We start from the raw sequence: 25,506 nt of genomic DNA, 5'->3' as shown, positions 1-25,506 counted from the left end.
TTGAGCCACTCTGCCAGCCCAAAATTTAATTTTTAATTTTTTGTTTGTTTTTGAGATAGAGTCCCACTATGTATCCCAGGTTGCCCTCGAATTCAAAATCTTCCTGCCTCAGCCTCTCAAGTGCTGGGATTACAGACATGCACCACCACACACCTAGTTATAGTTAAAAATGAAGATAAAAAATATGTGCATGACTGGTGGCTCATGCCTGTAATCCTAACTACTTGGGAGGCTGAGATCAGGAGAATCGGCCATTCCAGGCCAGCCTGGGCAAATAGTTTGAGAGACCCCATCTCCAAAATAACCAGAGCAAAAAGGATGGGAGTTGTGGCTCAAACAGTAGAGTGCCTCCTTTGCAAGCATGAAGCCCTGAGTTCAAACTCCAATCCCACCAAAAAAAATATGTGTATGACATTTCCAGTTGTTGGTGGCATTGGTGACAAGTGGTTAGATCTGTGTATATGTTTATGTCTATCTGACCACAACTTTTTTTTGTACCAGTTATTTTTATCATCATCCTCATCATCAGGATTAGGTTTTGAGACAACAACAACAAAAATAATTTGCCTTGCTAGTTTACTAACAATTTGAATGGAGATATTTTAATTCTCTGTACATTTTTATATCAAATCCAAACACTGATAATTTGATTTTAATATTAGAACTATTATCTTAGTCATTACAGCATTACAATTTGCTAACAAGAAAGTTAATGATGATTAAATATTATGTTAATAGGGAGCCTAGAAGCACTTTTCTCATGGCATCTCATGAAGTAATTATTATTACAATTACTTTACATATAAGTAAATAAGTCTCTCAGCTTTTTAAACAAATTTCAAACAGATCAAAGACTTAATAGTTTTTTTCATGGAACAGTAAAAATTAAAAAGCAGTAAGCATAATACAAGGTCATGTGTAGTGTGTGAACCTGGGTGAGGACCTATTTTGAGCTTCTAGGTGTGTGGATACCCTGACCCTCTGACCTTTGGCTTCATGTGGATGACAATCATTTTGGGTAGTACATAACTATGAGGTGATCTCTGCCACAGCCTAGAATGGGAGCAGTAGGGCAGCAGGCAGGGAAGGGCCAAGGATGCCCAGCTCAAATGCCTGGCTCTTAACAGTGGCCCATCTTTTCACTCAGCCCTCCCCTGCATTCACACACTACAGCTAACTTGATTTTGGGGACTGGCTTGGAGGAGACAGAGGAACCATAATGTTTTTATATGTAGGAAGGCTATGAAAAAGAAAATCCCTTATTGGCCCAAACATTTAAAGAATTATTACACTAGATCTTTTGTTCTTACTCTGACATGGACAGAATTAATTTGGAGGTCCAAAAGAGAATGATTTTGGTTTTTGTTTTGTTTTGTTTTGAGGCTGAATTACTTAATGCTTGGATATGGTGGAGTAGAGAAAAATAAAACATTGCTTAATTCTATCAAGTGGTATTGAAACATCTCCAGGTCATTCTTCAGGGTCATGACTGAGGGGCTCCTGCTTCAGACTTCACATCCCAGCTTCTGGTAAAAAGACCCATGTGATAAAGGACAAACAGGGGAGTATATCTAGGGAATCTGAGAAAGAGACAGAGCTTAAGAGATCTTAATTATGTTTTTTTCTTTTCCTCCACAGGTTTAATAACCTGCTTTCTACAGATAACTGAAGAAAGGTGCCCTTAGAAGCTGTCCTTGGACCCTCATGGAGTAGCTAGGACTTGTACTGTAAAGCCTTTGATGAGGCAAGCTCTTGCCTGCTGATCACCACATCACCTGTCACCATGGCCAGCAAGAGGAAGTCCACCACCCCATGCATGATCCCAGTGAAGACTGTGGCACTGCAGGGTGCCAGTGTGGAGACCCAGCCTGTAGAAGTTTTGCCTGAAGGCCCCCAGCAGGATCTACCCCCAGAAGCACCTGCTGCCAGTAATGAGGCAGCCCAAAACCCCAGCAGTACTGATGGCTCGGCCTTGGCCAACGGACACCGAAGCACTTTGGATGGTTATTTATATTCCTGTAAAGACTGTGACTTCAGATCCCAGGACATGACCCAATTTGTGGGGCACATGAACTCAGAGCACACAGACTTTAATAAAGACCCAAATTTTGTATGCTCTGGGTGCAGTTTCCTGGCAAAAACTCCTGAAGGGCTTTCCTTGCATAATGCCAAGTGTCACTCAGGAGAAGCCAGTTTTGTGTGGAATGTGGCCAAGTCAGACAATCATGTAGTCGTGGAGCAGAGCATCCCTGAGAGCACCAACACTCCTGATCTAGCAGGTGAGCCCAGTGCTGAAGGGACTGATGGACAGGCTGAAATCATCATTACCAAGACTCCAATCATGAAGATAATGAAAGGCAAAGCCGAAGCCAAAAAAATCCATATGCTCAAGGAGAATGTTCCCAGCCAGCCTGTGAGTGAGGCCCTGCCAAAGCCTTCAGCCGGAGAGACAGAGGTGAAAGAGGGGGACCACTCATTTGTCAATGGGGCAACTCCAGTCAGCCAGGTATCTACCAACTCCTCAAAGCCCCCCCATGCCGCCAATGGGCCCCTGATAGGAGCAGTGCCGGTTCTGCCAGCTGGAATAGCACAGTTCCTCTCCCTCCAGCAGCAGCCCCCTGTGCATGCCCAGCACCATGCCCACCATCCCCTGCCAACATCCAAGGCCCTTCCCAAAGTCATGATCCCCCTGAGCAGTATCCCAACATACAATGCAGCCATGGACTCCAACAGCTTCCTGAAGAACTCCTTCCACAAGTTCCCCTACCCAACCAAAGCTGAACTCTGCTACTTGACTGTGGTGACCAAGTATCCAGAAGAACAGCTCAAGATCTGGTTCACAGCCCAGAGACTGAAGCAAGGTATCAGTTGGTCCCCTGAGGAGATTGAAGATGCCCGGAAGAAGATGTTCAATACAGTCATCCAGTCTGTGCCTCAGCCCACAATCACAGTTCTAAACACACCCCTGGTTGCCAGTGCTGGCAACGTCCAGCACCTCATCCAGGCCACTCTCCCAGGCCACGCTGTGGGACAGCCAGAGGGCACAGCAGGGGGACTCCTGGTCACCCAGCCACTGATGGCCAATGGGTTGCAAGCACCTAGCTGCTCTCTCCCCCTGACAGGTACGTCTGTCCCCAAGCCAACCACGGCACCCATTAACACTGTGTGTTCAAACACAACATCAGCTGTGAAGGTGGTCAATGCAGCCCAGTCACTCCTCACAGCATGCCCCAGCATAACATCCCAAGCCTTCCTTGATGCTAGCATCTACAAAAATAAGAAGTCTCATGAACAGCTGTCAGCTCTGAAAGGGAGCTTCTGTAGGAACCAGTTCCCAGGGCAGAGTGAAGTAGAACATCTGACCAAAGTGACAGGCCTCAGTACCAGAGAGGTACGGAAATGGTTCAGTGATCGGAGATATCATTGCCGGAACCTGAAGGGCTCCAAAGCCATGATGCCCGGAGATCATAATTCAATCCTCATTGACTCTGTGCCAGAGGTACCCTTCTCCCTGTCATCCAAGGCCCCAGAGGTAACCTGCATCCCAACAGCAGCCTCGCTAGCAAGCCACCCTGCTGCCAAACGACAATCCTGGCACCAGACTCCAGATTTCACACCAACCAAATACAAAGAGAGAGCCCCTGAGCAGCTCCAAGCCCTGGAGAGTAGCTTTGCACAAAACCCACTCCCCCTTGATGAGGAGCTGGACCGTCTGAGAAGTGAAACCAAGATGACTCGTAGAGAAATTGATAGCTGGTTTTCAGAGAAACGGAAGAAAGTGAATGCTGAGGAGACCAAGAAGTCTGATGAGCATGCCCCTCAGGAGGAGGAGGAGGCTGCTGAAGATGAGGATGGAGAAGGGGAGTTAGCCAGTGACCTGAGGGTCCCTGGTGAAAATGGCTCCCCAGAAATGCTTCTTAGCCAGATATCAGCAGAGCGCAAAGTCAGCCCCATCAAAATCAACCTCAAGAACCTGCGGGTTACTGAAGCCAGTGGCAAGAGTGAGTTTCTAGGGCTGGGTACTTGTGAGTCTGAGGATGACATGTTAAACAAGCTGGCAGAACAGCCCCCAGGCAAAGTGAGCTACAAAAAGACCGCCCAGCAGCGACACTTGCTGCGGCAGCTCTTTGTCCAGACACAGTGGCCAAGCAACCAGGACTATGACTCCATCATGGCACAGACGGGGCTGCCACGGCCAGAGGTGGTGCGCTGGTTTGGGGACAGCAGGTATGCTCTGAAAAACGGCCAGCTCAAATGGTATGAAGACTACAAGCGGGGCAACTTCCCACCAGGGCTGCTGGTCATTGCTCCTGGCAACCGGGAGCTGCTGCAAGATTATTACATGACACACAAGATGCTGTACGAGGAGGACCTGCAGAGCCTCTGTGACAAGACCCAGATGAGCTCCCAGCAGGTCAAGCAGTGGTTTGCTGAGAAAATGGGTGAGGAGACCCGGGCCGTGGCAGACACAGGTAGTGAGGACCAGGGCCCTGGCACTGGTGAGCCTGTGGCCATTCACAAAGAGCTGGGTGACACCTATTCCGAGGTGTCTGAGAACAGTGAGTCATGGGAGCCCAGTGCCCCTGAGGCCAGCTCAGAGCCCTTTAACACATCGAGTCCCCAGTCTGGACTTCCACTAGGTAAGGAGTCCACAGGGGGCCAGGGGCTTCCTCTGTGGGTGAGGGGAGGATGCACTCATTGATGGACACTGAATTTATTGCATAGGGGTCATCTGCTGTCTCTAAGGCTGCTGGGTTGCTTCTGGGGACAAATGGCGGCAGAAGCCATGGGAGCTAAATATGAGGAAGGGCTCACAGTTGGGCTGTTGTTTGGGTTCTTGCTTTTTTTTTAAGCTGTGCAGGGGAAATGATATGATGAGCCTCAAGGAATCCAAGCATTTGTGGTCATTACTTAGCAGTAGGAGAATAGATCAAAACATCACCAAAGTCAGCAGATGCCCAATCACTAGGTGGGAGAGAGCAACAGGACACCAGAGGAAATTCAGCTCACATTGGTGAACAAGAGGAAATAGAGCCTTTCATTGTCTTCATACACATGAAGTACTTTTTCTAATGATGAAAATCCTATCTTATGTTTCTATTGTTATTCCTGACAATGGGAGAAATGTTTATTGTAACGGAAAGTCATGTTCCCTCTTGGACATATATCTAATCTAAAGTTTGAATTTTGTTCCTTAGTTTCTTTGGATCATGGAATTTTAGTACTCAAAAGTAAAATTTAGAAGATTATTTTAAGTCACAGTTGTGAAAAACACAAACAAGTCACATCTTTGAGTGTTGATTTTCTAGGTCCTTGGTCCCCGAGTTCCCTGCCTTTCCATTCTCTCCCTATCCTTTGGCTTTTGCTCCTTTTTAGAGGCCCAATCACAGGACAACCAGGAGATCAGGTGAGAGTCAGGAAGGAAAGGTGTGACAGAAGCTTGAAGGGATTGGGGACCCCAAAATGGCAGCCCTGCCAGCTGGGTTGGCTGTGGTAGAGGGATGCAGTGGACACCCAGAAAATGTCTGTGGGATTGGACAATATGGAGGTTGGTCCCTGGAGAGTTTGGCATGAGCTGCTTCTGTGTGGGGTATATACTTGGCACCTCATCCACAAAGCCAAGCACAGCACCCTCCCCCTCAGAGATCCCACAGTATTGCCTGGTGGCATCCCATTGTTTACATACAATGACTGAACAGTGTTCGTTTGTTTTGGCCTGGCAAACCCTTGTCTCTCCACCCACTTGCTTTCTACTTGAGACCTCTAAAAGAGACAAAATTCTTTTTCTTTTTCTGAATATTTTTAATTTATTTGAACACAACAATTTTGAAACATAGTTATAGTATTGTTTCTTCACTCCTTTAAAGAAAAAAAAGAGACTTCCAAATCTATAATGAGGGTGGGGTGGTATGTTTTCCATCTGTTTAGCATTTGCAGAAAACCTATTCTTTTCATGCTCATGAACTAAAAGCAAACCCAGCTCAGCAAAACAAACAGAGCAAATCCCTGGTGTGAAGCACAAGTAACTGGTCAGTGGTTAGGGACTAAGCACATATGGCCACTGGCCTTTTGTTGGTCTCTCCAACTCTAGCCTTATTCCCACTGAGGAAAGACTGGGAGAAGATGCTCCCCTCCTATGGACACCACATCTCACAGACAACTTCCTGGAGTGGCTGGTGACACATCCTGGAGAAAGAACAGTACAGGAAAGAGCTTTCTTACAGTTGGTTTGACCCTTTTTCAGTGCAGAACAGGTTGTCTCTCTTCCATCTGCAAGGCTTCTTGTGATTACCAATAGGCCAGGGTGCCATACTCAAGACAGATGAAGGTGTTCAAATAAGCTTTATTATAAAAGCTAACCTGAAGAGACATCCTAGAAAATGGTAGAGCAGGAAGCACTAGGAACCCACTCTTCCATCAAAAGAACTATTAAGCTGGCAATAACTGCCTGAAGCAACTGTTTTTGGAACTCAAGTCTAGTTGAAAATTTGATATATCCAGGGAGAGCTTCATGGAAAGGTTTGTGATTTTGGTGAATTTCTGTTTCATATAGCAGCAGTTCCCTCCCATTCCTACAGCAGGCAGCTGTGATGACCACAGCCCAGTTCCTGGGGTGACTTGTTGCCAGAGTAGGCAATAATGATTCTGTCCTCTAAAAGTCAGGGTTTTATGTTTTGATTGCTGATCACTGAGGGGCCAGCACATCCCTATTGCTCCCAATCCTATGGGCTAAAGCAGCTTCCTAGCCACAAGGGGATTTAAAGAGACAGAGTCTGTTACCAAAAAAAAAAAAAAATTCTTCTTTTTGGCAAGCCAGAAATTTAAGGAAATCTTAGGTTACTACAGAGACAACAGAAGAGAAACTGCAGTGACTCTGTCACTAGAGGAGGGGAAAGAATGAAGGGGTTCCCTTGGCCTAAAAGTTGACACGCAAATCACGGGATCTTAACATCCATAATGAAAAGGCACAGGGCCAGTGAAGACTTCCATTTGCCAGACATGCACCCAGTTTTCTGTCTACTATTTGCAAAGTTTGCAGCTTCTTAACATCTCAAAGAAGGCAGATGCAGGTAGTTCCTGTATGTCTCCCAGTTCTTGTAACTTAACATCTAAAAAATGTTAGAGGGCTTGCTGCTCTGGTTTTTCAGTTTGTACCTCCTGGCTCTAATTTCTGAGCCTGGCCCTTTTAATATTTATCAGTTTTAATTTCCCTGTCACCTCATCTATCTATCCTGCCTCAGCCCCACACTACAAGGAATATATACTTCGTAAAAAACATTTGAGAAGTCACAAACAGATGACTCTAGCCTTAACAAGCAAAAATCAGCAATATGGAGACTAAGAGAACTATATTTCAAGTTACTACATAAGAGTACTCAGAATGTCCAGTACACAACAAAAAATTATAAAACATACAAGGAAATAGGAAAACATGGCACATTTGCAGGAAAGAAAAGAATTTGAGAGAAACCATTCTTGAGGAACACTAGGCATTAGTCAAGTGTTAAATTAACTGTCTTAAATGTGTTCAGTGAGCTAAAGGAATCAGGAAAACTGTACATGAACAAAATGACAGTATCAATAGAGGTGGAAATTATTAAAAGGAACCAAACAAACTCTAGAGCTTAAAAGTATACTCATTGAAAAGAAAATTTAGGTAGAGAGGTTCAACAGCAGACTTAAGCAGGCAGAAGGAAGAATCAGTGGATTTGAGGATAAGATGATTGAAATTATTCCAAAGAGCATGGTTATCATTAAACATATGCACATACGCATTATAGGAATCTCAGAAGAGAGAAAAGGGCAGAAAGAACATTTAAATAAATAATGGCAGAAAAGTCCCCAAATCTGATGAAAGATATGAACATACATATCTAAGAAGTTTAGTGAAGTTAAAGCAGGATAAATTCAAAAGAGAATTTTGAAAGCAGCAGGAGAAAAGTAGCTCATCACATGTAAGGGGTCCTCAATAAGAGTAACAGTTGAATTTCTCATGAAACCATGGAGGTCTGAAGGCATCGGTAGAACATAGCTGAAGTCTTGAAAGGGGAAAAAAAATCAACCAAAATTTCTGTATCAGGCAACACTATTCCTCAAAAATGAAAGAGAGCCAGGCACCAGTGGCTTACACCTGTAATCCTAGCTACTTAGGTGGCAGAAATCAGGAGGATCATGATTCAAAGCCAGCCCTGGCAAATAGTTCCGTGAGACCCTATCTCGAAAAACGCTTCACAAAAATAGGGCTGATAGAGTGGCTCAAGGTGAAGGCCCTGAGTTCAAACCCCAGTACCACACACACACACACACACACAAAGATAAAAGAGCAATTAAGACATTTCCAGATTATCAAAAGCTGAAAAGCATTCATTACCAGTAGACTTGCTTTACTAGAAATGCTAACAGGAGTCCTTCAGGTTAAAATGAAAAGGATACTGAACAGTAATTTGAAGCCCTAACAGAATAATAAAGATTACTAATAAAGGTAATTTTATAGGTAAAGTAACATTCAGTACCATTATACCTTTGATTTGTAGTTTCTCTTTTTCTCCTGTATAATTTAAACAGCAAAATCTGTAAAAATTATAAATCTGTGCTAATAGATCTACAATATAGTAAGATGTAACTTTTGTCAATAATAACAAAGCAATAAATAGTGAAAAGGGAGCCAGATACATAGGAGCAGTGTTTGTGTAACATTGAAACTGTTATTAGATTGTATTGTTTAAGATGTTAATTGTAATCCCCAAACTGACCACTAGGAAAATTTTATTTATATATATACTTATATATAAATGTATAAATTATAAGTAAAATTCTGTGTATAAAAAGAAGGGAAAAAAAAGGAATCAAACCTAGTAATCTGCAATCGAGTAAATATTCAAAAAGGTGGTAAAGAGGTGGGGGGCTTGTGGAGTGGTTGCAATGGAAAAGTGCCTGCCCGAGTTCAATCTTCACTACTGAAAAAAAACAAAACAAAAAAACATTAAAAAGGCAATAAGGGAGGAATTGAGAAATAAATATGTATGATCTTAAAAAACACATAGCTAAGTGACAGCAGTGAAGTCTTTATCAGGAATCACATTAAATGCAAATGGATTAAGTTCTTCTAAAGAGAAGGAATAGCAGATTGGATTAAAAAAGCAGGATCCAGGGCTGGTGGAGTGGCTGAGTAGTAGAGCACCTACCTAGCAAGCATGAGGCCTTGAGTTCAAGCAACAACAACATCAAAAAATACTATTTAAAAAAGCAGGATCCATCTATATGCTGTTTACATGAGACTTACTTTACATCTAAAAGTGCAAAGAGTTGAGAATAAAAGGATTGCAAAGTATATGCCATGAAAATAGTGACCAAAATAGTTGAGGTGGCTACATTATCATCAGAAGAAAACAGACTTTCAGTCAAGGAAGGCTAGAGACACAAAGAAGATATTGCACATTGATAAAAGGTTTAATACAAGAAGATAAACAATTATCAACAATTATATACCTAACAGAGCCCCAAAATATATGAAGCAAAAACTGACAGAATTAATGGGGGAAACAGACAATAATAATCTGATAGTTTAATGCCCCACTTTCAGTAACAGATATAAGCACTGACAGAAGCCAGTCGTGGTGGTGCCTATCTCAGTCCCAGTTACTTGGGAGGCCTGAGGCGGAAGAATTACTTGAGTTCAGGAGTTGAATACCAGCCTTAGGGACATAGTGAGAATCTGTCTCAAAATGAAGCAAAATAAAAATAACACAAACAAAACATAAAATAAATAAGGAAATAGAGGACTTGAAAAGCACTATAAATCAGTCAGACCTAATGTACAGAAAATATATCAATCAGCCAAGCAAAATAGCTAAAGCAACAGAAGAAACAACTCAAAGAAAAGGCAGGTGAAAACCTTCCAGACCTTGGGTCAGACCACAGTTTCTTAAATATGATAGTAGAAGAATAGGCAACAAAGAATAAATAAATAAATTAGACTATATCAAAATAAAAAACTTGAGCCTGGCATAGTAGCACATGCCGATAATCCTAGCACTCAGGAGCTAAGACAAGAGGATTGTAAGTTCAAGGCCAGTCTGGACTATATCACAAGACTTCCCCCCATCTCAAAAAAATTTTTTTAGGCATCTTTGCTCCCATTTCCTACATGAGGACAGGAAATGTTTCTCTCTCTTTCTCTCCACCCACCTTGTCTATACTTTATCCTGTTGTACTAAAATAAGTCCTTGCTAAAACTTCAAAAAAAAATTTTTTTTACTTTTGTGCATTTGATCTGGGGGGCTGGCTCAAGTGGTAGAGTGCCTGACTAATAAGCGTGAGATTCTGAGTTCAAACCTCAGCACAGCCAAAAAAACAAAAGCAACAACAAAAACTTGCGCATTAAAGGACACTCTCAAAAGAGTGAAAAGACAATTGACAACATGCAAGAAAATATTTGAAAATCATACATTTGATAGGGTTGTTCCTACAACAAACCAGTTAAAAATAGGTGAATGATTTAAATAGACATTTCTCCAAAGAAGATATATAAATGGCCAATGATAACATGAAAAGACTAACATCTTTAGTCATTAGGGAAATGTAAATTAAAACAGTGAGGTACCAGTTCACACTTAAAATGGTTTTCACACATACAAACACAGAAAACACGCATTGAACATACATTGCTGGTGGAAATATAAAATGATATAGCCACTTTGGAAAACACTTTGACAGTTCTTCAAGAAGTTAAATACAGAATTACCATCTGATCCAGCAATCTAGCAATTTCACACCAAAAGGACTGAAAAGAGGGACTTGAACAGATATTTATGCACCAGTGTTGATAGCATTATTCACAAGATCCAAAAGGTAGAAACAACCTGTGTCCTTTGCTAGGTGCACACACACACACACACACACACACACACACACATTGTCATAAAAAGGAATGAAATTCTGATACATTCCATAACAAGGATGGACCTTGAAAACATTATGCCAAGTGAAACAAGCCAGACACAAAAGACAAGTATTGTATGATTCCACCTATGCAAAGTATCTAGAATAGGCAACTTGTAGAGATAGAATTAGAATATAGAATATCAGGATTGGGAGGAGGAAAACATTGGGAGTTATTTTTTAATGGCTATACAATTTCTGATTAGGATGATGAAAAACTTCTGGAAATTTAGGGGATGGTTCATAACATGAATACACGTAATACCACTGAACCACACACTTAAAAATGGTTGTTATTGTACACTTTTGTTATGCATATTTTACCATGATTTAAAAGAACAGCTTAGCTGGAGATGGGATGAGTGGGTTTGAGTCACAAGCATTGGCTCCTTCAGCTACTGAATCCAACACAAAGTGAGGTGCTGGTGTCCTTGGTGGGACAGAACACAGGTGGCAGAGTGGCCACGCCATTGTTTCTCCATGCCTGAGTTTCCACACCTCGTTTCTCATGGCGTCAATGCAAGGCCCATCCCTGACCCTTTTGGCCAGTCTCCCTGACAGACGTTAGGCCTGCAAGTTGTAACTGACATGGAGAAGTACGAATCTGTACTGGGAACCAGTGACTAGAGCCATGTGCTGTAGGAAGCCGGGAGGCAGGTTGAGGCATTACAGGAAAGAGTCCAGAGGTGTTAGTGGTCTGTCTGGGGACACTGGGCTGAGGTGGCCACGAGTTCGTGGCCTGGAGAGGCCAAGATACTACTCTAGCTGCTAGGTTGGAGGTTTGACGCTGGTCCCTCTGGGAGTCTGAAGGCCTTGCCAGATCTGGCCAGCATCCTGTCCACTTCCTACAGGCTGGAGGGGGGAGTGGCTACCAGGAAGGCATTGCTTATGAAATTCAGAAGTCCCCACACTGGCACAGTAAGGACCTGGTACCCTGGAGCTCTATAAACTGTAGCTGCTGTGGAGTGACAGTCATGTATTTTCTCCTCAGAGACAGACTGAACTCGATCCATCACTGAGGGACCCGCCAGTGTGGATGCTGTCAGCCATGTGGAAGGGCCAGACCTGCCTCTCTGCTGCCACATGTTGTTTCCACAGCCAGCCGCTGGGCATCCCAGAGAGCCTCCGGAGCCCTTGCACAAAGCCAGAGCCCACCATGCCATCTCTGTCCTCGGCATGCTTAACCAGGGAAGCAGCAAGAAGGGGGTCTCACCACTCCTTTTTCCCATGGTGTAGGACCTTTCCTTTGCCTCCCAGGGATAAAATGGTTTCAATTTCATATTCATAGACACAGAATCAAGTTTTTACCATATACATTTGCCTATATACATTTAATAAAGGATCAGATTACAAACATTTTCATTACATAGAAACTTTGGTTAGCAGAACAGTACACTGTTCACATCATCTCAAAAATGCCGTGTCTGTTCTCTGAGGCACACTGGGACCATGGGTGTCCTCACCTTCCACAGTGGGCAGGGGTCAAAGGCACACTAAGAACTGTGGCTGCCTCCCTCTTCCCTGACAACGGCCCCGCTTTGCCTTTCTCCAGGCAGCAGCATCTTTGAAGAGATGTCCACGTTTCATGCCAGGCTTGCCTTGCTTTGTAAACTGATGGGTATGGAGGTCACTTACCCTAAGTTCAAAAACAGCCAGCTCAGCTGTGAGATTAGTGTTGGATCTTATCACTGTCTTCAGTTGCTGCAGCAGTTCTGCTTTGAATCTGGTTATCAGATCAACTAAAGAAACATTTCTTGTTAAGCATAATGTGCCATCTTCCCCCATCCCTTAATTCAGAGTGAAAGTAAAATGGAAAAAGGAAATGGATATAGCCTGTGGCTGTGGCCCTTGAGTGTTCAGAGCCCTTTCTCCACACTCAGAGAGCCTCCTGCAGGTTGGGAGGGAAGAACACACTGACTGGTAATAAGCGCTTCAGAATTATTTGGGAATGACCAGGGATGGGGTGGTCTGGAGCAAAGACCTGTAGGTGGGAGGTCCTGGTAGAACACTCAGAGTGCCCCAGCCCATGGACAGGTCCTTGTGAGGAGGATGTTAAAGTTCTATGTTTGTAACCCCAAACTTGGAAACGAGCTCTACCTACTTTAGCTTAACCCTCATGTCCTCGTCGAATTAAAAAAATCACAGGAAAAGGTGCCTTTGAAACAATGGTAAACTTGCGTATAGAGCTGCACTAAATAGTAAAGCCCCAGTTTCCCCAAGGCTGGCTGCTCTGAAAGCTAAGGTCACGTCACCTGTGGCTCTGCTAAATCTCTTAGAAGCTCCTGCTTCCTGAAGCACTAAGCACAGTACCAGTGCTCTGGGGCACTCCTGCTGCACCTGGCTGCATGGAGCACCAGGAGACCCAGAGAGGGCAAGGGCTTTGGAGAAGATACTGGTCCTGTTGTAGGCTCTGTTCTCCCCTACCCCACCCCTACCCCAGGGGACCAGAATGGCCAGACCACCTTGCTGGTTTGGCTCTGGGAGCAGCACTTCCTGCCTTCCAGTAGATAGATATTTCTTTGGAAACCCAAAGCCCTTGAACACTGTTCTAAAGTGTTTCTCCTGCCCTCCTGTCCTTGTAGGGATCACCTCTTATTTGTCTCTTACTTTTGAATATTGGCAAGTTTTGCAGCTCATTTTTGTGTACTTTCTATTTGCAGAGTGCATTTGGTCCCCAAAACCTTTGAAAAATTGCCAAGAATATTGAGTTACTGCCTTCTTTCAGAGAACAGACACCTGGAATTTTTCCTTTAGAGTTTATATACATGCAGATTAATTTATCCACATCTACAGTACAAATACTCATTTGATATTTTACTCATAATACATACATTTGCTGTGTATATTTGAGGAGCTTCATGACACACGGTGCCGGGAGAAGCAGCCTGTGTGTGAGGGAAATGCAGGGGCATGGGGCAGCCCAGCACACAGCCATCTGCAGCATCTGAGAAACCACCAGTGCCTCGCCCCAGCTGCCTGCTGGCATCACCCCCATGACCTGCTGCACTGGCCAAGCATTAGTGTTCACAGAGAGAATTTTACTGGTTGTTAGTGTTGAGATTCAGTTTGTAACCCGAACAGCAAAACAGAAAAAAAGAATAAGTTATATGGTAGACAAGTTCGTGTGGGAGATAAAGAATACCCCAGCCTCAGGTACCAGCTCATCTCTTTGAGGTGGAAAAGTTACAGTCATCACAGCCCTGGCACGTTTTTCTCAGGGGCATTGCCCAGTAGCCAGGGCCATACCACAAATGATAAAACTGCCCAGGTAAGGAACTCAGCGGGCTGGACAGACCCTGCTTCTTCTTTTCCTTTGGATGGGAATGAGAAAATGTGGTTGGGACCTTGGGTTTGAAGAGATCAAAGGTGACACTGAAGGAGGTGCTTTAAGGGACCCAGGTCTTTGGGTGCTAAGCTCTGAGTACAGCAAGCCTGGCACAGGTGCATCCCCACCAGCCCAGAGGTCAGAACCATACAGACAGCAGAGTTGGGGATGTGTGTCTGGTTGCAGGACAGATCATTGTGATCGTGCACCCTGCCAAAGGGTTAAGTTGTATGTGTCCCTTTCAGAAAGACTTCTGTGGGCTGCAGAGTTGAGAGGTCAATCTGTCCACTCTTTTCTGTGTGTACTTGGACTACTCAGAAGTAGTAAAGTTTCAGTGTTTCTTGTTGCCCGTAGCTTGTACCTGTTGGATTTTTTTTTACATGGGGATGTAAATTCAGTTTTAATAAGTGAAACTAGACCACTACCCTACTAATGGAAATTTGAGTTTATGATACCTATACTTTGCATATTTCCATTACATAAGAGCTTTTTGATTTGGATTTGGAGAGGGAGAAAGTGTCATTTTTGGGAGTCTTGGCTTCCTAAAAAAGAATACTCTAGCTGGGTGGCTGGTTGTCACTGGAGGTTTGGTGGTGACTGAGACTTGTAACTCCCTTCTCCTGGCCAAACGAAGTGGCTGTCCAGTAGACCAAAGTGCCCCAGCCTGTGCCTGGCGTACTGCCCTCTGGAAGCAAAAGGAGTTTGGTAATGCTGGGTGGGAACTGGTGGGATTCTACCTGCATTCATAGTTTCCCACCAAGAAGCTCCAGTGTATTCTCCAGGCTGAATGGCTCTGTGGGTTTTATCTTATTTTTAGTGGCTCAGTGACAGATTCTCTGTCCCCTCCCTCTCCCTCTGGCTCTGGGAGATCTGTCAAGCTGCCTTCCATAGAAGCTGGAAGATGGTTTTCTGATGGGATGCTCATGGTTCTGTGTACAGTCTCTCCCTTACCTGCCTGCCTGTGCTGTCTCTGCCTTGGGCCCTGTTACCTCTTCCTAGTCTCTTGTGTGGACCAAAACCTTCAGACTAAAGCAGCTTTGGCTTTTCAAACATTGCAGGCCACTTTGCAGGAGAAGCAGCCAAGAAGAAAATCCTGAACCAAGATGTGGAGGTTGGACTTTCCCTTAAATCCCCCTCCTCTTTCCCTGCTGTTTACCAGGGAAAGTTTATTGGACTGCTTCACCTTTGCAGATAAACTTTCATATTAAGTCTAAATTTTCATGTACTATGTTCATTGGCAAGGCTGGGGGATAGTCTTTTAGACACAGCCAGCTCGTTCAGGCCAAAGCTGGCAGCCTAGTAGCTAGTGTAGCAGTAGCTAGTGGAGCCTGGTTCTCCTCTCTCTAGATTGGAGGCCCTCTTCAGGTCTGATGGCCCAGCTTCCTTCTCTGGAGAGCATACACCTCTACAGCCACCCCCCTAGACCTTGGGGGCTGTCTCCCAAGAACTCCAGCACCTGAGCCAGCAGGCAGTGGTAAGATCTTAGCCTTTCTCTGAGCACAGGTCCCCTTCCTGAGTCAGACTTTCAACCGAGGTACCCACCCTTTGGTTTGCTCTGGCCCATTTCAATGGGCAGAGAAATGGCAAAGCCATACAACCCCAAGGTTGATGAGGCTGTGAGGGGGGCCTCATCAAAAGAATGGCTGGTTTCATTTGAGCTGAGTGACTAGATGGAAGTGACAATCAGTCATGGTGCTGCCCAAATTGCTCCCCAGCCCAGCTTGACATCCAAATGGAACCAACACGTTGGTTAGAATTTGTTTCTGCTGGAGTCTGTGCTTCCAGTGCCAGGCCACATGGGGCAGCTTGCATGGCAAAGCAAGCCCAGGTACTCTTGTTGACCCAGAATCTGCACTTGGTAAGTGAAAGCTCAACCAGAGCATGTGGCCCTAGAGAGGGCAGTTTAGCCTGCTTTGGGGTCTTTTGAGTTCTTGTCAGCATTAGTCAGCTGTCCTGTCCTGCCCACAAATGTGACCTCTATTTGCAAAGGGGCCTAGTTCTTCAGAATGCAGAAATTTTTTAAAGCCCAGGATCCAGCAGGAGCCACCCACTTGTAACTGCCCTGCCCTGCAGTCTGGGGATAAGACCAGGCAACGCCTTGTCGCCACATGGACAAGGACAGAGGCAAACACCTGTTTCTCTGGTTTTAAAAGTCACCTTTTGGGTTGCAGGACTGAAAGGACTCAAGAGGATGTAGTTATTGCTTTGTGATTCTCTGCCCTCCCTAGAGCTTGGCTCTTGCCGCTGCTTGGGCAGGAGCCAGGCAGAGCTGAGGAAGGAGGGGCCAAAGCGGCTGTTCTGGCAGGGACTCTGGTCGCCTGCTTTTCTTGCTGCCTGGTATCTATCTATCTTCCTGCTGTCCACATGGGCAGGCAGGTGGCAAGCCAGCATACCTGAGAGGGGCCCACGTTTACCTGCCACCAGTGCCTGCCTCTTCGCCCAGGAGACTGCCCAAGTGTGCATGCACCATATGCACACAGACGGACACCTGTGTTAATGAGTCGCTTTGCTTGGTCAGTCCTTTTTAACTTGTGTTCCCTTCCATGGCAAATGAGTGATTCAGAATTAATGTGACTGGAATATAAGGTGAAATGTTTAGCATAAAGGTTGCTTGGTCACTTAACATACAAAGCCTGAACGCACCTGGTTCTTCTCAAAACAAGCCCCCATAGAGTCAACCACATGGTGCCTGTTAATCTGTAATTTGTATTTAAAGAGAGCTTTTCACTTGTCCCTGCTTCCTGCCCATGTAGCAGTTTCATTCTTGCAGCTTGTTTGACGAAGGTTCAGAGCCCCACATGAGACTGCTGGATAGAGCGCCAGCACCCACTCTTCAGCAGGGCTCCAGCATGACTGTCCGGTTTCTCCCCATGGAACTGGACAAGGGCCAGGGCAGCAGTGGCCACCCTGGGCAGTGAACTCCCCCATGTTTCTGAGCAGCTGCTTTGTTAAGCTGTGTCAGGAGGGTCAGACTGTGCCATAATTGTTATTAAACAGAGAAAACACGCCAACCTTCCTCTGTCTCTATTGTTTATTGAGTTTTACTGACAGCCTCTGTGGAAGTCAGGGAGGTTGCCAAATGCCTGTGGGTTCCTTCCTGACCAAGTCCCGATTCCTCTAGCACCCATCTGGATTCTGATCTTCAATACAAACCCCTTTGTTCCCTGGGGAATGAGTTGGACAGTTTACTCCCAATGTGCTTCCTGTCTCCCAGGGATGAGTGAAGTAATCATCCTGGTGCTAAGTGAGGAAAAACTGTCCTGTCTCTGTCCAGAGGCAAGCTAAAACATGCCAAACTGTCTGAGTCCCACCAACTATTATGACCAAGTGTGAGACCAAACAAATTTGCATACTGCCATTTAGACCTGGGTTGAATGGAACTCTTTACCCTGATAAATGTTTTAATGGAAAGATGGCGCTTGTCTTTGGTGTGGACTGTGGTTGTGCCAAGATGGGAGGTGCAGGGGTTGTCCTATTTGAGCTAAATCTCCAGGCCTCATGAGGTCCCCTGTGGGGATGCTGCTATTTCTAAAATGCAAATTGCACATATCCTAGATTTTCTATCTGTGGATTTGGATAAGGGAGGGGAACGGAGACAAATTGCTTGTATAGTTTGAAATAGGCCTCAATGGTACTTCAAATGTTTTGATTGTTCCTAAATAAAAATGTATATACATTTCCCATCTGCTTGTTTTGTGGGAGTCATACAAAGTAAGATAAAATCACTGTGGGCTCTGATTTATTCTGAGGGCAAAACTGACCTTGAAACTCTGGAAGATAGGTGGGGGTTTCCTCAGCTCACTGGAGAGAAGTTCCAGTTTGCCTGTCTCCTGTATTGCTGAGCTCACTGTAACAGCTTCCGTGTGAAATTGTGGTGCGTAGAAGTTGCACTTAATAGAGAAAAGGTAATAGACAAAAGGCAAACAGTTGGAGCTGGAACCATCAGATTCTGATGAGAGGACTTTTATCTAGTTTTCTTTTCCTTTTTGACAGGAAAGCATGTCATTTGCTGAGGGCTTGGCAACATGCACAAGGAGGCAGGGCCTTCTGGAAGACGAGGCTAAAACCAAAAACTAAGGTTTATCTGAATTCTGTTGGGATAGTCCTGAGGGGCTTGGCAAAAGGAAAAAAAGGACCCCTAAACTAAAATCACCTGAGGCAGAAACAAACCAAGGCACGGCAATGATTCTGGTTAGTCAGTCATCAAGGCCTAGGAAAGCAGCATGTTGAAGCTAGGTCCTTGAACTAGTACAAACTACTGTAAACTGTGGAGCCCATCACCTGAGTCCCATGGTAGACTCAAGACTCACGCTCATTCAGGACATACTTTGGGTGGGGTTGGCAATACTGGCCAGCAGGAGGGCTGCTGTGTCCCAGTCCAACCCACTGGGCCTAAGTCCTCTAGGTATTTCCAAAGACCACCTAGGGAGGAGAGGCCTCTCAGGCCAAGACAGGGCTTAACACATTTAATTACAATGTGAAGGAAGAAAAGACCGTGTTTTCTCACTGAGCTAGTTAGGTGGGAAAACCTAGGTTTCCTCTTCAACAGAACTGATAAGGTGAAAGATGATGGTAAGTTACATAGTTGGGAGGCAGCTGCCTTTTTTGCTCACACCACAGGTATTTGTCAATGGGTTTCCTCAACTGAGGCAAAAAAAAAAAACCTGTTCCTGGCTTCTTCCCAGAGGGCCATCTTCAGTCTGGTGGCAAGAGGGAGAATACCCTGACATCATAGGCAATGCTCTGTCCATTAGGTAACAGCTGGTAAAAGTTGAAGCCTGCCACTTTGACCCTTGTCCCTGGTCTGCTAGCCAGAATCAAGTATACTTTTCTTCTTCTATGCTCCTGGTACCATTGACTTCCCCTTCCAACCCTGTTCCTTTGGTTTGCTCTGCCCAAGTCAGTGGTTCTCAACTCTGACCACTCATTCTCATCACCCAGGGAGCACATAAAAAATCCCCATGTGAGAGCTCCATGTACTGATATTTTTCTTAAGTTCCCAAGGGGGAGAGCTAAACTCCACAGGTTATAACCCATTGGGTAGAAGGTAATACTGCCCAAGCTGTCACATGTAGGGACTCAGCCTACACGCATAGAGTGAGGCAACCAACCACCAGAGGCCAAGATATATAGCCCTAAGTAAGTCCCTCTACCCACACAACCGCCTTCTTGGGTCAGTTGACAATGGTCAGACCTGACTGGAGGAATTTGAGATGAAACTGATCTTGAAATTTGCCTGGCTGAAGGAAAGATGAAAACATTTGCAATAAGAGGCAAAGGCAAGGTGGTAGGGAGGCAAAGATAGATTAACTTCAAGTCTGTGAAGCTGCTTAGGGAAGTCAGAGCTGCACTTCTCCCAGGCCATATTCCAAAAGGGCATTTTTATTCAGTAATGGAGGATTGTACTGAGGAAATTAAAATGGTCAGCCTCCCACAAGTCAAGGCCATCACACAGCAATGCAGACAGTGCCAGCACAGACCTCTCCCTGCCGTGACAAGGAAGACTGTTTCCTCCTGGGCCACAAGAATCTCTGGGAAAACAGGGATCATGAGAGCCCAATCAATTCCCGCCTATCACATGTGTGGGAGAGAACTCCAGCTCCTATCTGCAATGGGGTGAAGCTCTAGGAAGAAAGTGGCTGATTAGCCAGAACCAGAGCAGCACAGCTAAGGCCAGTACACACCATGCACTGTTTTATACTCTTATCTGAGGCATTTTTGTTCCACACTGTGCCCCAGTACAGACTGCTACAAAAATAGAGCCTCAGGGAAGAGACCAGCCTTTTCACCATATTGTGGCCCACAAGTTCTGGACAAAAGCTAGAGAGGCAACCAGAGGACCACGTGGCAGCACACATCTGAACACTGTTCTTCTGAAGAGATTTCTGTGGTTGCTTCCTGCTCACCACAGCTGGCTGAACAGGAGAGTCTGGGCTTGCTCCGGCAGGATGTGCTCCATCCAGCCACGCTCCCAGAAGATCAGGTGGTAGAAAAGTGGCCTCACACCTTCTGTTAGCTCAGAAGGAAGACCTGAGAAACTTCCAGAAACTATACACTTGGTTCTATTGCCAAATGTCACCAGGCTTTCCTGAGCCCCCCTCAAGAAGTAAACAAGTTAAAGGAAAAAGGACATGAGGATGATTTATTTGGCAGTCAGATCTTAAGAGGGCAGCAGAACTAGCAAATGGCCAACCCTGAGCCCAAATGTGGGCAGTGGGTTTGCGTGTGCTGAATGCTGGCTATGCTACGAGGCACCTTTGCGCCCACAGGCCTATACCCCAGTCTCTGTCATCAGAACCGGGGGCTGCCTTCCCAACCTTTCCATCTCCTTCCTTGCATCTTTTCACCAGCTACACAGAAGCTGTGCTGAACCAGCAGCTTCATTCAGCACCTGACCACCTGACTCTATCTACCCATGAGGCAGGCAACTCTCTAACCCCTTTTCATGCCTAAGGGAGAGCATATTGAGTCTTCCTTGCCTTAAAAACAAACAAACAAAAAAAGCTCACCAGGATAGGCTTTGCTATTTTCTCTTCCCGCCCTTTCCTCCTTTACCTTACCACCCCACAGACAGCAGCCTCCTGACATGGCTGGCAGCCACTCTCAAAGGCTCTGCTCTGAGGTTTCCCTGTGAGGGTGAGGAGCAGGAGGAGTAAATAACTTAGTTACAATACCACTGAGAAGAAAAATAATACTGCTATTTTTATCATGATCCCCTGTATCTTCCAGACTAGGTAGTGTCCCTAGCCGTGGGCAATGTGCCCTTGTGCTGTATCCTCCTCCTTGGGCAGGGCAGAGCCCTTCTCCACACAGGCCCTGTGTTCCTCTGGCCTGGCTCCTGGGCCAAACTGCAGGAGCATCCACCTTCTCACCCTGCCCAGCTGTGGTTTTAAAGCTACAGGACAATGTAAACTTTGTTTCTTTCCCTGGCCCAGCAAGGATCATCCTTCTCCTCCAATCTCAGGAATGTCAGTGGCCCCTTGAAGCCTCCTGTGCTGCCACTGAGGCAGCCTATCTCTCCAAGGGGCGTCAGCCCTGGTCCTGACACCACAAGATGGAAGAATCCATCTCCAGAGTCAGGGCCAGATGTGTGTGCTTAATGCGAGACACAGTACAGTTTTTGCCTTCACCCAGAGCTGGGCGTGGAGGCCCAAAACGTACATCTCATTAATGGCTTGGTTTTGTCTAGCATTCACTGCTGGAATCCAGGCTCCAGGCTGCAAGACCAGGAAGGCTGCCATAGCAAGACACTTCCAGAGAACCCAGTTCACAGCATTCCACGAAGCGCACAGCACTTGCTGCTCTCCAACAAGGCTGGGCATGACTAGAGGCGGTTGTCTCCATTGACCCGAGTCCTTCTTGGGGCCCTGGAAAGAAGGGTAGTGTCTTTACTACTAACAGGGCCTTGTAGTCTTGATGGGACAGCTCAAAACTACACAATTATAGCTTTTCTACCCAGAAGAAAGACACCAAAGAAGCAAGACCAAACCACATGGAGCTAGTCTTCCTGCCTCTAGCACCCTCCCCAAGTGTCAAACCAGCCACTAGCCGCCTTTTCCTCCCCCTCCCTCACCTTCGTTCCCGGCTGTCAAAATGGTCTGTGAGATGCTCCTGGGAGATGCGGAAGTCCTCGAAAGGCTGCTGGTAGCGGGCTTCAAAGGAGCCTTCCCGGGCACGGCCATGAAACAGCTGGCTAGAGGCATCTGAGCCCCGTTCCCGCAGGGATGTACCACCAAAGGGACTGAGGTCACCATTCTCCTGCTCAACAAGGGGAAGAGCAAAGAAGTCAGGGGCTCCTCTATACCCTGGAAAGCTACTGCCTGGCTTTCTGCCTACCCCAGGGCAGCTCTCCCCTGCGGCAGTTACCTTAGCAGGGAAAATGTCAATCTTAATGAGCAAGGAGGCCAACTCCAGGTCTTCACTGTAGTTGTTCTTCAAAGGCACCGCTCTGTATCCTAGGAGGAGGTTGCTAAGCAAGGGGCCCAGCCCCACCCTGGCAGTAAGACCACAAATATTGTGTCAAGAAAGGGTCCTTACCTGTTTTCAGGCCTTTTATAGGGAAAGTAGCCTGAGCCAAGAAGTTCTGGTCACTAAACATGTCTTCCTCATACACCACAAAGCGGAGGAAGGCAAATTCAGGGTTACTGATCTGGAAGTGGAAGGGCTTAGCTGGCCACACAGGGTTTAGTCCATTGTCCACTGTGAAAGGAAAGGCAAAAGACTTCAGGTCGCCACTAAGAAAATGGGGTAACAGGTGGGGAGAGGCCTTAGCACCCCCAGGAGGATGAGGATGGTGGTGACTGGGAAGAATGACTTACCTACAAACTCTGTCTTTTGCTTGGTGCTGTCATACTCAGCTCCAGCCACCTCAATCTCCACAAAAGGACACACAATGCCTCGGCCATTCTTTGGCAGATGCCGGGCCCCCAGCACCTGTGAGGCGGGCAAAGATGGACTGGGGCTGTCTTCCTGTTCCTGCCATCCTCACTACCAGAATCTCTGGGAGCAAATGTGACATGGAGATAGTGCGCCCTCTGCTGGGACCCAAGGACACTGCCCAAGGACAGTGCATCAGCATCCCAAGAAGTCTAGAGCAGCTGCTGCCTGTAAAAATTTAAGCTCTAGCCAAAATATTTCATGTAAGTTTTGAAATCCACTTCACATTAAGTCCATTTTCAACATGAAATTCTTTTAAATTACTTCTCCTTAGGAAAGAAAAAAAATCTCTTCTCAGAAGTAGCAGTTATGTTCATATGTGGCTCTGCTCTTGCTGTAGATGTGCTCTTCTTGCCCCAAGCTACCCTCACTCCTCTTTCAAGACAATGCTAAGGCCTCCCCTGCTGTGTGACCCACACAGCACCAGGCAGGCCTTTATCACACACAGCTTTTCATTAGGGTTGTACTGGGGAGCTCAAGGATTAGTCCAAGTTACAGCTGTGGGGGCCTGGAGAGTTAAGGAAGGCCTGGTTACTCAGCAAGTCCAGCTCTGGCTTGTTCCTGTGGGCCCTTGCCTTGTTCAGCATGGGCCTAACTTCTTGCCTGTCCTCAGTCACTGTTACCAGCCTACTTCTGTCAGACAGTGGCTTCCCAAAGGGTTGCCTTATTGGACAACCTGGCTTCTTGCTGCCAAGAAGTGGCCCTGGCTAGCCCAGCACAATGAGGATCCATATGTGACTTTTCATCTCAGGACAGCTGTATCTTCCTCAAGCTCAAGAACAGTAAAGCTCCAAGAGTCCCCTCCCCCATACAAGACACAGAAAATGCTGCTCTCCTGTTGGCTGTGTGCCCTTCCCCACTTATGCTGACCAACCCTCCAGCTTTGACCCCTAAAACAATCCCCACTCTTGGCAAGCTCAGCATCAACACTACCTAGCCAGGAGCAGCCCCTTCCCACCATGAAGCAGAGGAAGCACTACCCACACCCACCTCGATGCAGATGGCACAGGGCTCTAGCCCTCGGAGGCTGCTCTTGTCAAAGGGGTCAAAGGCCTCATCTCGCATAGTACTTGGCTGCAGCACATAGCCACAGTGCCCACCAGCCATGAAGAGGGCCTGGTTCATCTGCATAGGCTTGTCTAGAAGAGTGAGGTTCCAGTGTGTTCCAGCCCAACTGTCCCAGGTGCTCCTCCCACCCTGCCCCACAGGGGACCTCCTCACCTGGGGTTTGGAAGTTGAGGGCCACAAGCTGACTGCCACAGATCCACATGGGCAAAGGATCATAATTGGAGGAATCCAGCCGTTGGCCCTTGGGGTAGATGCGGGAGAGCTGCAGCCGATTGTACTGCAGGAACTTCTTGCCTTTGGCCTTGTTCACATACTTCTCAGCCTTGGTTTCCGGGAAGGATGACATGTCCCGGTAGCAGGCACGTTCTGTGCCAATCTCTGAGCCAAACAGGAGAATGCTTACAGAATCAGCCCCCTCCCCCTCTCCTGGCAGTGTGTGGGGGGGGTGGGGGGGTCAGCAAGGGAGAATGACACCTGAGCATTTCTCTTGAACATCTATGAAGAGTACCTGTACTGCCAGGCCCCAAGTCCCCTCTGCCCCCACCCCTCCTCCCCCAAACCTGGGCCCAGCCTTACTCTCTTCATCAAATGGAACAGGCCGGCAGTACACGACAAGCTCAGAGAGCTCCAAGGCGATCTTCTTCCTCCGTTCCATCATCTTCCCTTCGGTGAGCTGGTGACACACATAAGGCCCTGTAGCCCCAGGCTAGGACCCTGCCCAGGAGAAGGAAGCCCCTGCCAGCCATGGGCAGGCCATGGGCCCTCTGCCCACTCTCCTGCATATTTCAGATACTACCAGATAGTAAACAAGGCCCCCTATCATTAGCTTCAGCCCAGAATCTTTCTTCTTCTGTCCCCAAGGATACACTTGTCCTTCAGTCTTCTCGGGATGGAATCCTCATCACCACCCATATTCCAAAAGACCTCACAGGGATTCTGGGGTTGGCGATGCTCCCCAGTGATGCTTTCTGGTCATTTCTGGCACAAATGGTGCCTCCTGATTATTACTCAAGATTTTACTGGGGCCTCATGCCCTGGATCAGCAACATCTGTGTCTAAGATGATCTTAAGCACATACAAGCTTTATAAGCCCTTCCTCTCCATGCCCAATCTCAGCTGCAGAAACCTACCACACCCCCAGCCCTGCTCCACTGTACCCATCTTTCTTCTCTTGGTGGCTCCTCTATTCAGACTCTCTTCCCTTTCTAGCCTAGACCCAGGATTCTGCCCTTTAGTTAATGAGCCTTTTAGCCCCTTGTCCTACCAGAGCACACTCCTGGACAAAATCCTTAGCACCCCACCATTTCTCTACTTGAATCACAGGTACCTGTTCTCCCAAACAGCCATAGGTCCAAACTCCAAATGCCCTGGGGGAATAGCCTCCTAAGAATTCCTTGCCCTTGATAATGCTTCTCCCTATCCCAAGGTTCAGTGAAAGGGGTATCCCTCCTCCAGAAGGTTGGTCCTTCCCACCACAAGTGGCTCCCCAACCACCCACAAAACCTCAGTGCCTACCTCTCCATCACAGCAAGTTGGACAGAGCACAGACTCCTAGCTGTCCACTGCCACCCAATCCAGCTTCAGTAGTGCCAGCAGTATTAATCATTGCTGCTAAGGCCAATAGGCACTTTCAGGTTCTTTTCACATCTGACTGTGCCTCTGAAGCCCTCGACATAAGAGCCCGGCAATCTCAGGTGGCTATAGCCTCTGCCCACCACGAGCTTACACATTCTCAC

At 46.4% G+C, this 25,506-nt stretch overlaps 2 protein-coding genes across 12 annotated transcripts in view; one reads left to right on the top strand and one right to left on the bottom strand.

The window, feature by feature from the left end:
- Positions 1-12,236, top strand: part of Zhx3 (zinc fingers and homeoboxes 3) — a 120,768-nt gene extending 108,532 nt beyond the window's left edge. For 9 of the 10 annotated variants that reach the window (XM_074074766.1, XM_074074771.1, XM_074074765.1 and 6 more), the window contains 2 exons: positions 1,639-4,640; positions 11,933-12,236. In XM_074074766.1, coding sequence (XP_073930867.1) covers positions 1,784-4,640; positions 11,933-11,943 — 2,868 coding nt within the window. In that variant the 5' untranslated portion in view covers positions 1,639-1,783 and the 3' untranslated portion in view covers positions 11,944-12,236. The remainder of the gene's footprint in view (positions 1-1,638; positions 4,641-11,932) is intronic. The other variant, XM_074074773.1, reaches the window with a different exon arrangement.
- Positions 12,237-20,381: 8,145 nt separating this feature from the next.
- Positions 20,382-25,506, bottom strand: part of Plcg1 (phospholipase C gamma 1) — a 34,261-nt gene continuing 29,136 nt past the window's right edge. For both annotated transcript variants that reach the window (XM_074074761.1, XM_074074762.1), the window contains exons 25-32: positions 24,347-24,443; positions 23,924-24,148; positions 23,693-23,841; positions 22,585-22,699; positions 22,304-22,465; positions 22,133-22,221; positions 21,840-22,024; positions 20,382-21,633 (exon numbers count right to left, since the gene is read on the bottom strand). In XM_074074761.1, the coding sequence (XP_073930862.1) occupies positions 21,591-21,633; positions 21,840-22,024; positions 22,133-22,221; positions 22,304-22,465; positions 22,585-22,699; positions 23,693-23,841; positions 23,924-24,148; positions 24,347-24,443 (1,065 nt within the window). In that variant the 3' untranslated portion in view covers positions 20,382-21,590. The remainder of the gene's footprint in view (positions 21,634-21,839; positions 22,025-22,132; positions 22,222-22,303; positions 22,466-22,584; positions 22,700-23,692; positions 23,842-23,923; positions 24,149-24,346; positions 24,444-25,506) is intronic.

Source organism: Castor canadensis, chromosome 5 (assembly GCF_047511655.1).
Source record: "Castor canadensis chromosome 5, mCasCan1.hap1v2, whole genome shotgun sequence".
Classification (NCBI taxonomy): Eukaryota; Metazoa; Chordata; class Mammalia; order Rodentia; family Castoridae; genus Castor; species Castor canadensis.
Note: the sequence above shows the minus strand (reverse complement) of the source record. Positions and strands in the feature narration are given on the sequence as shown.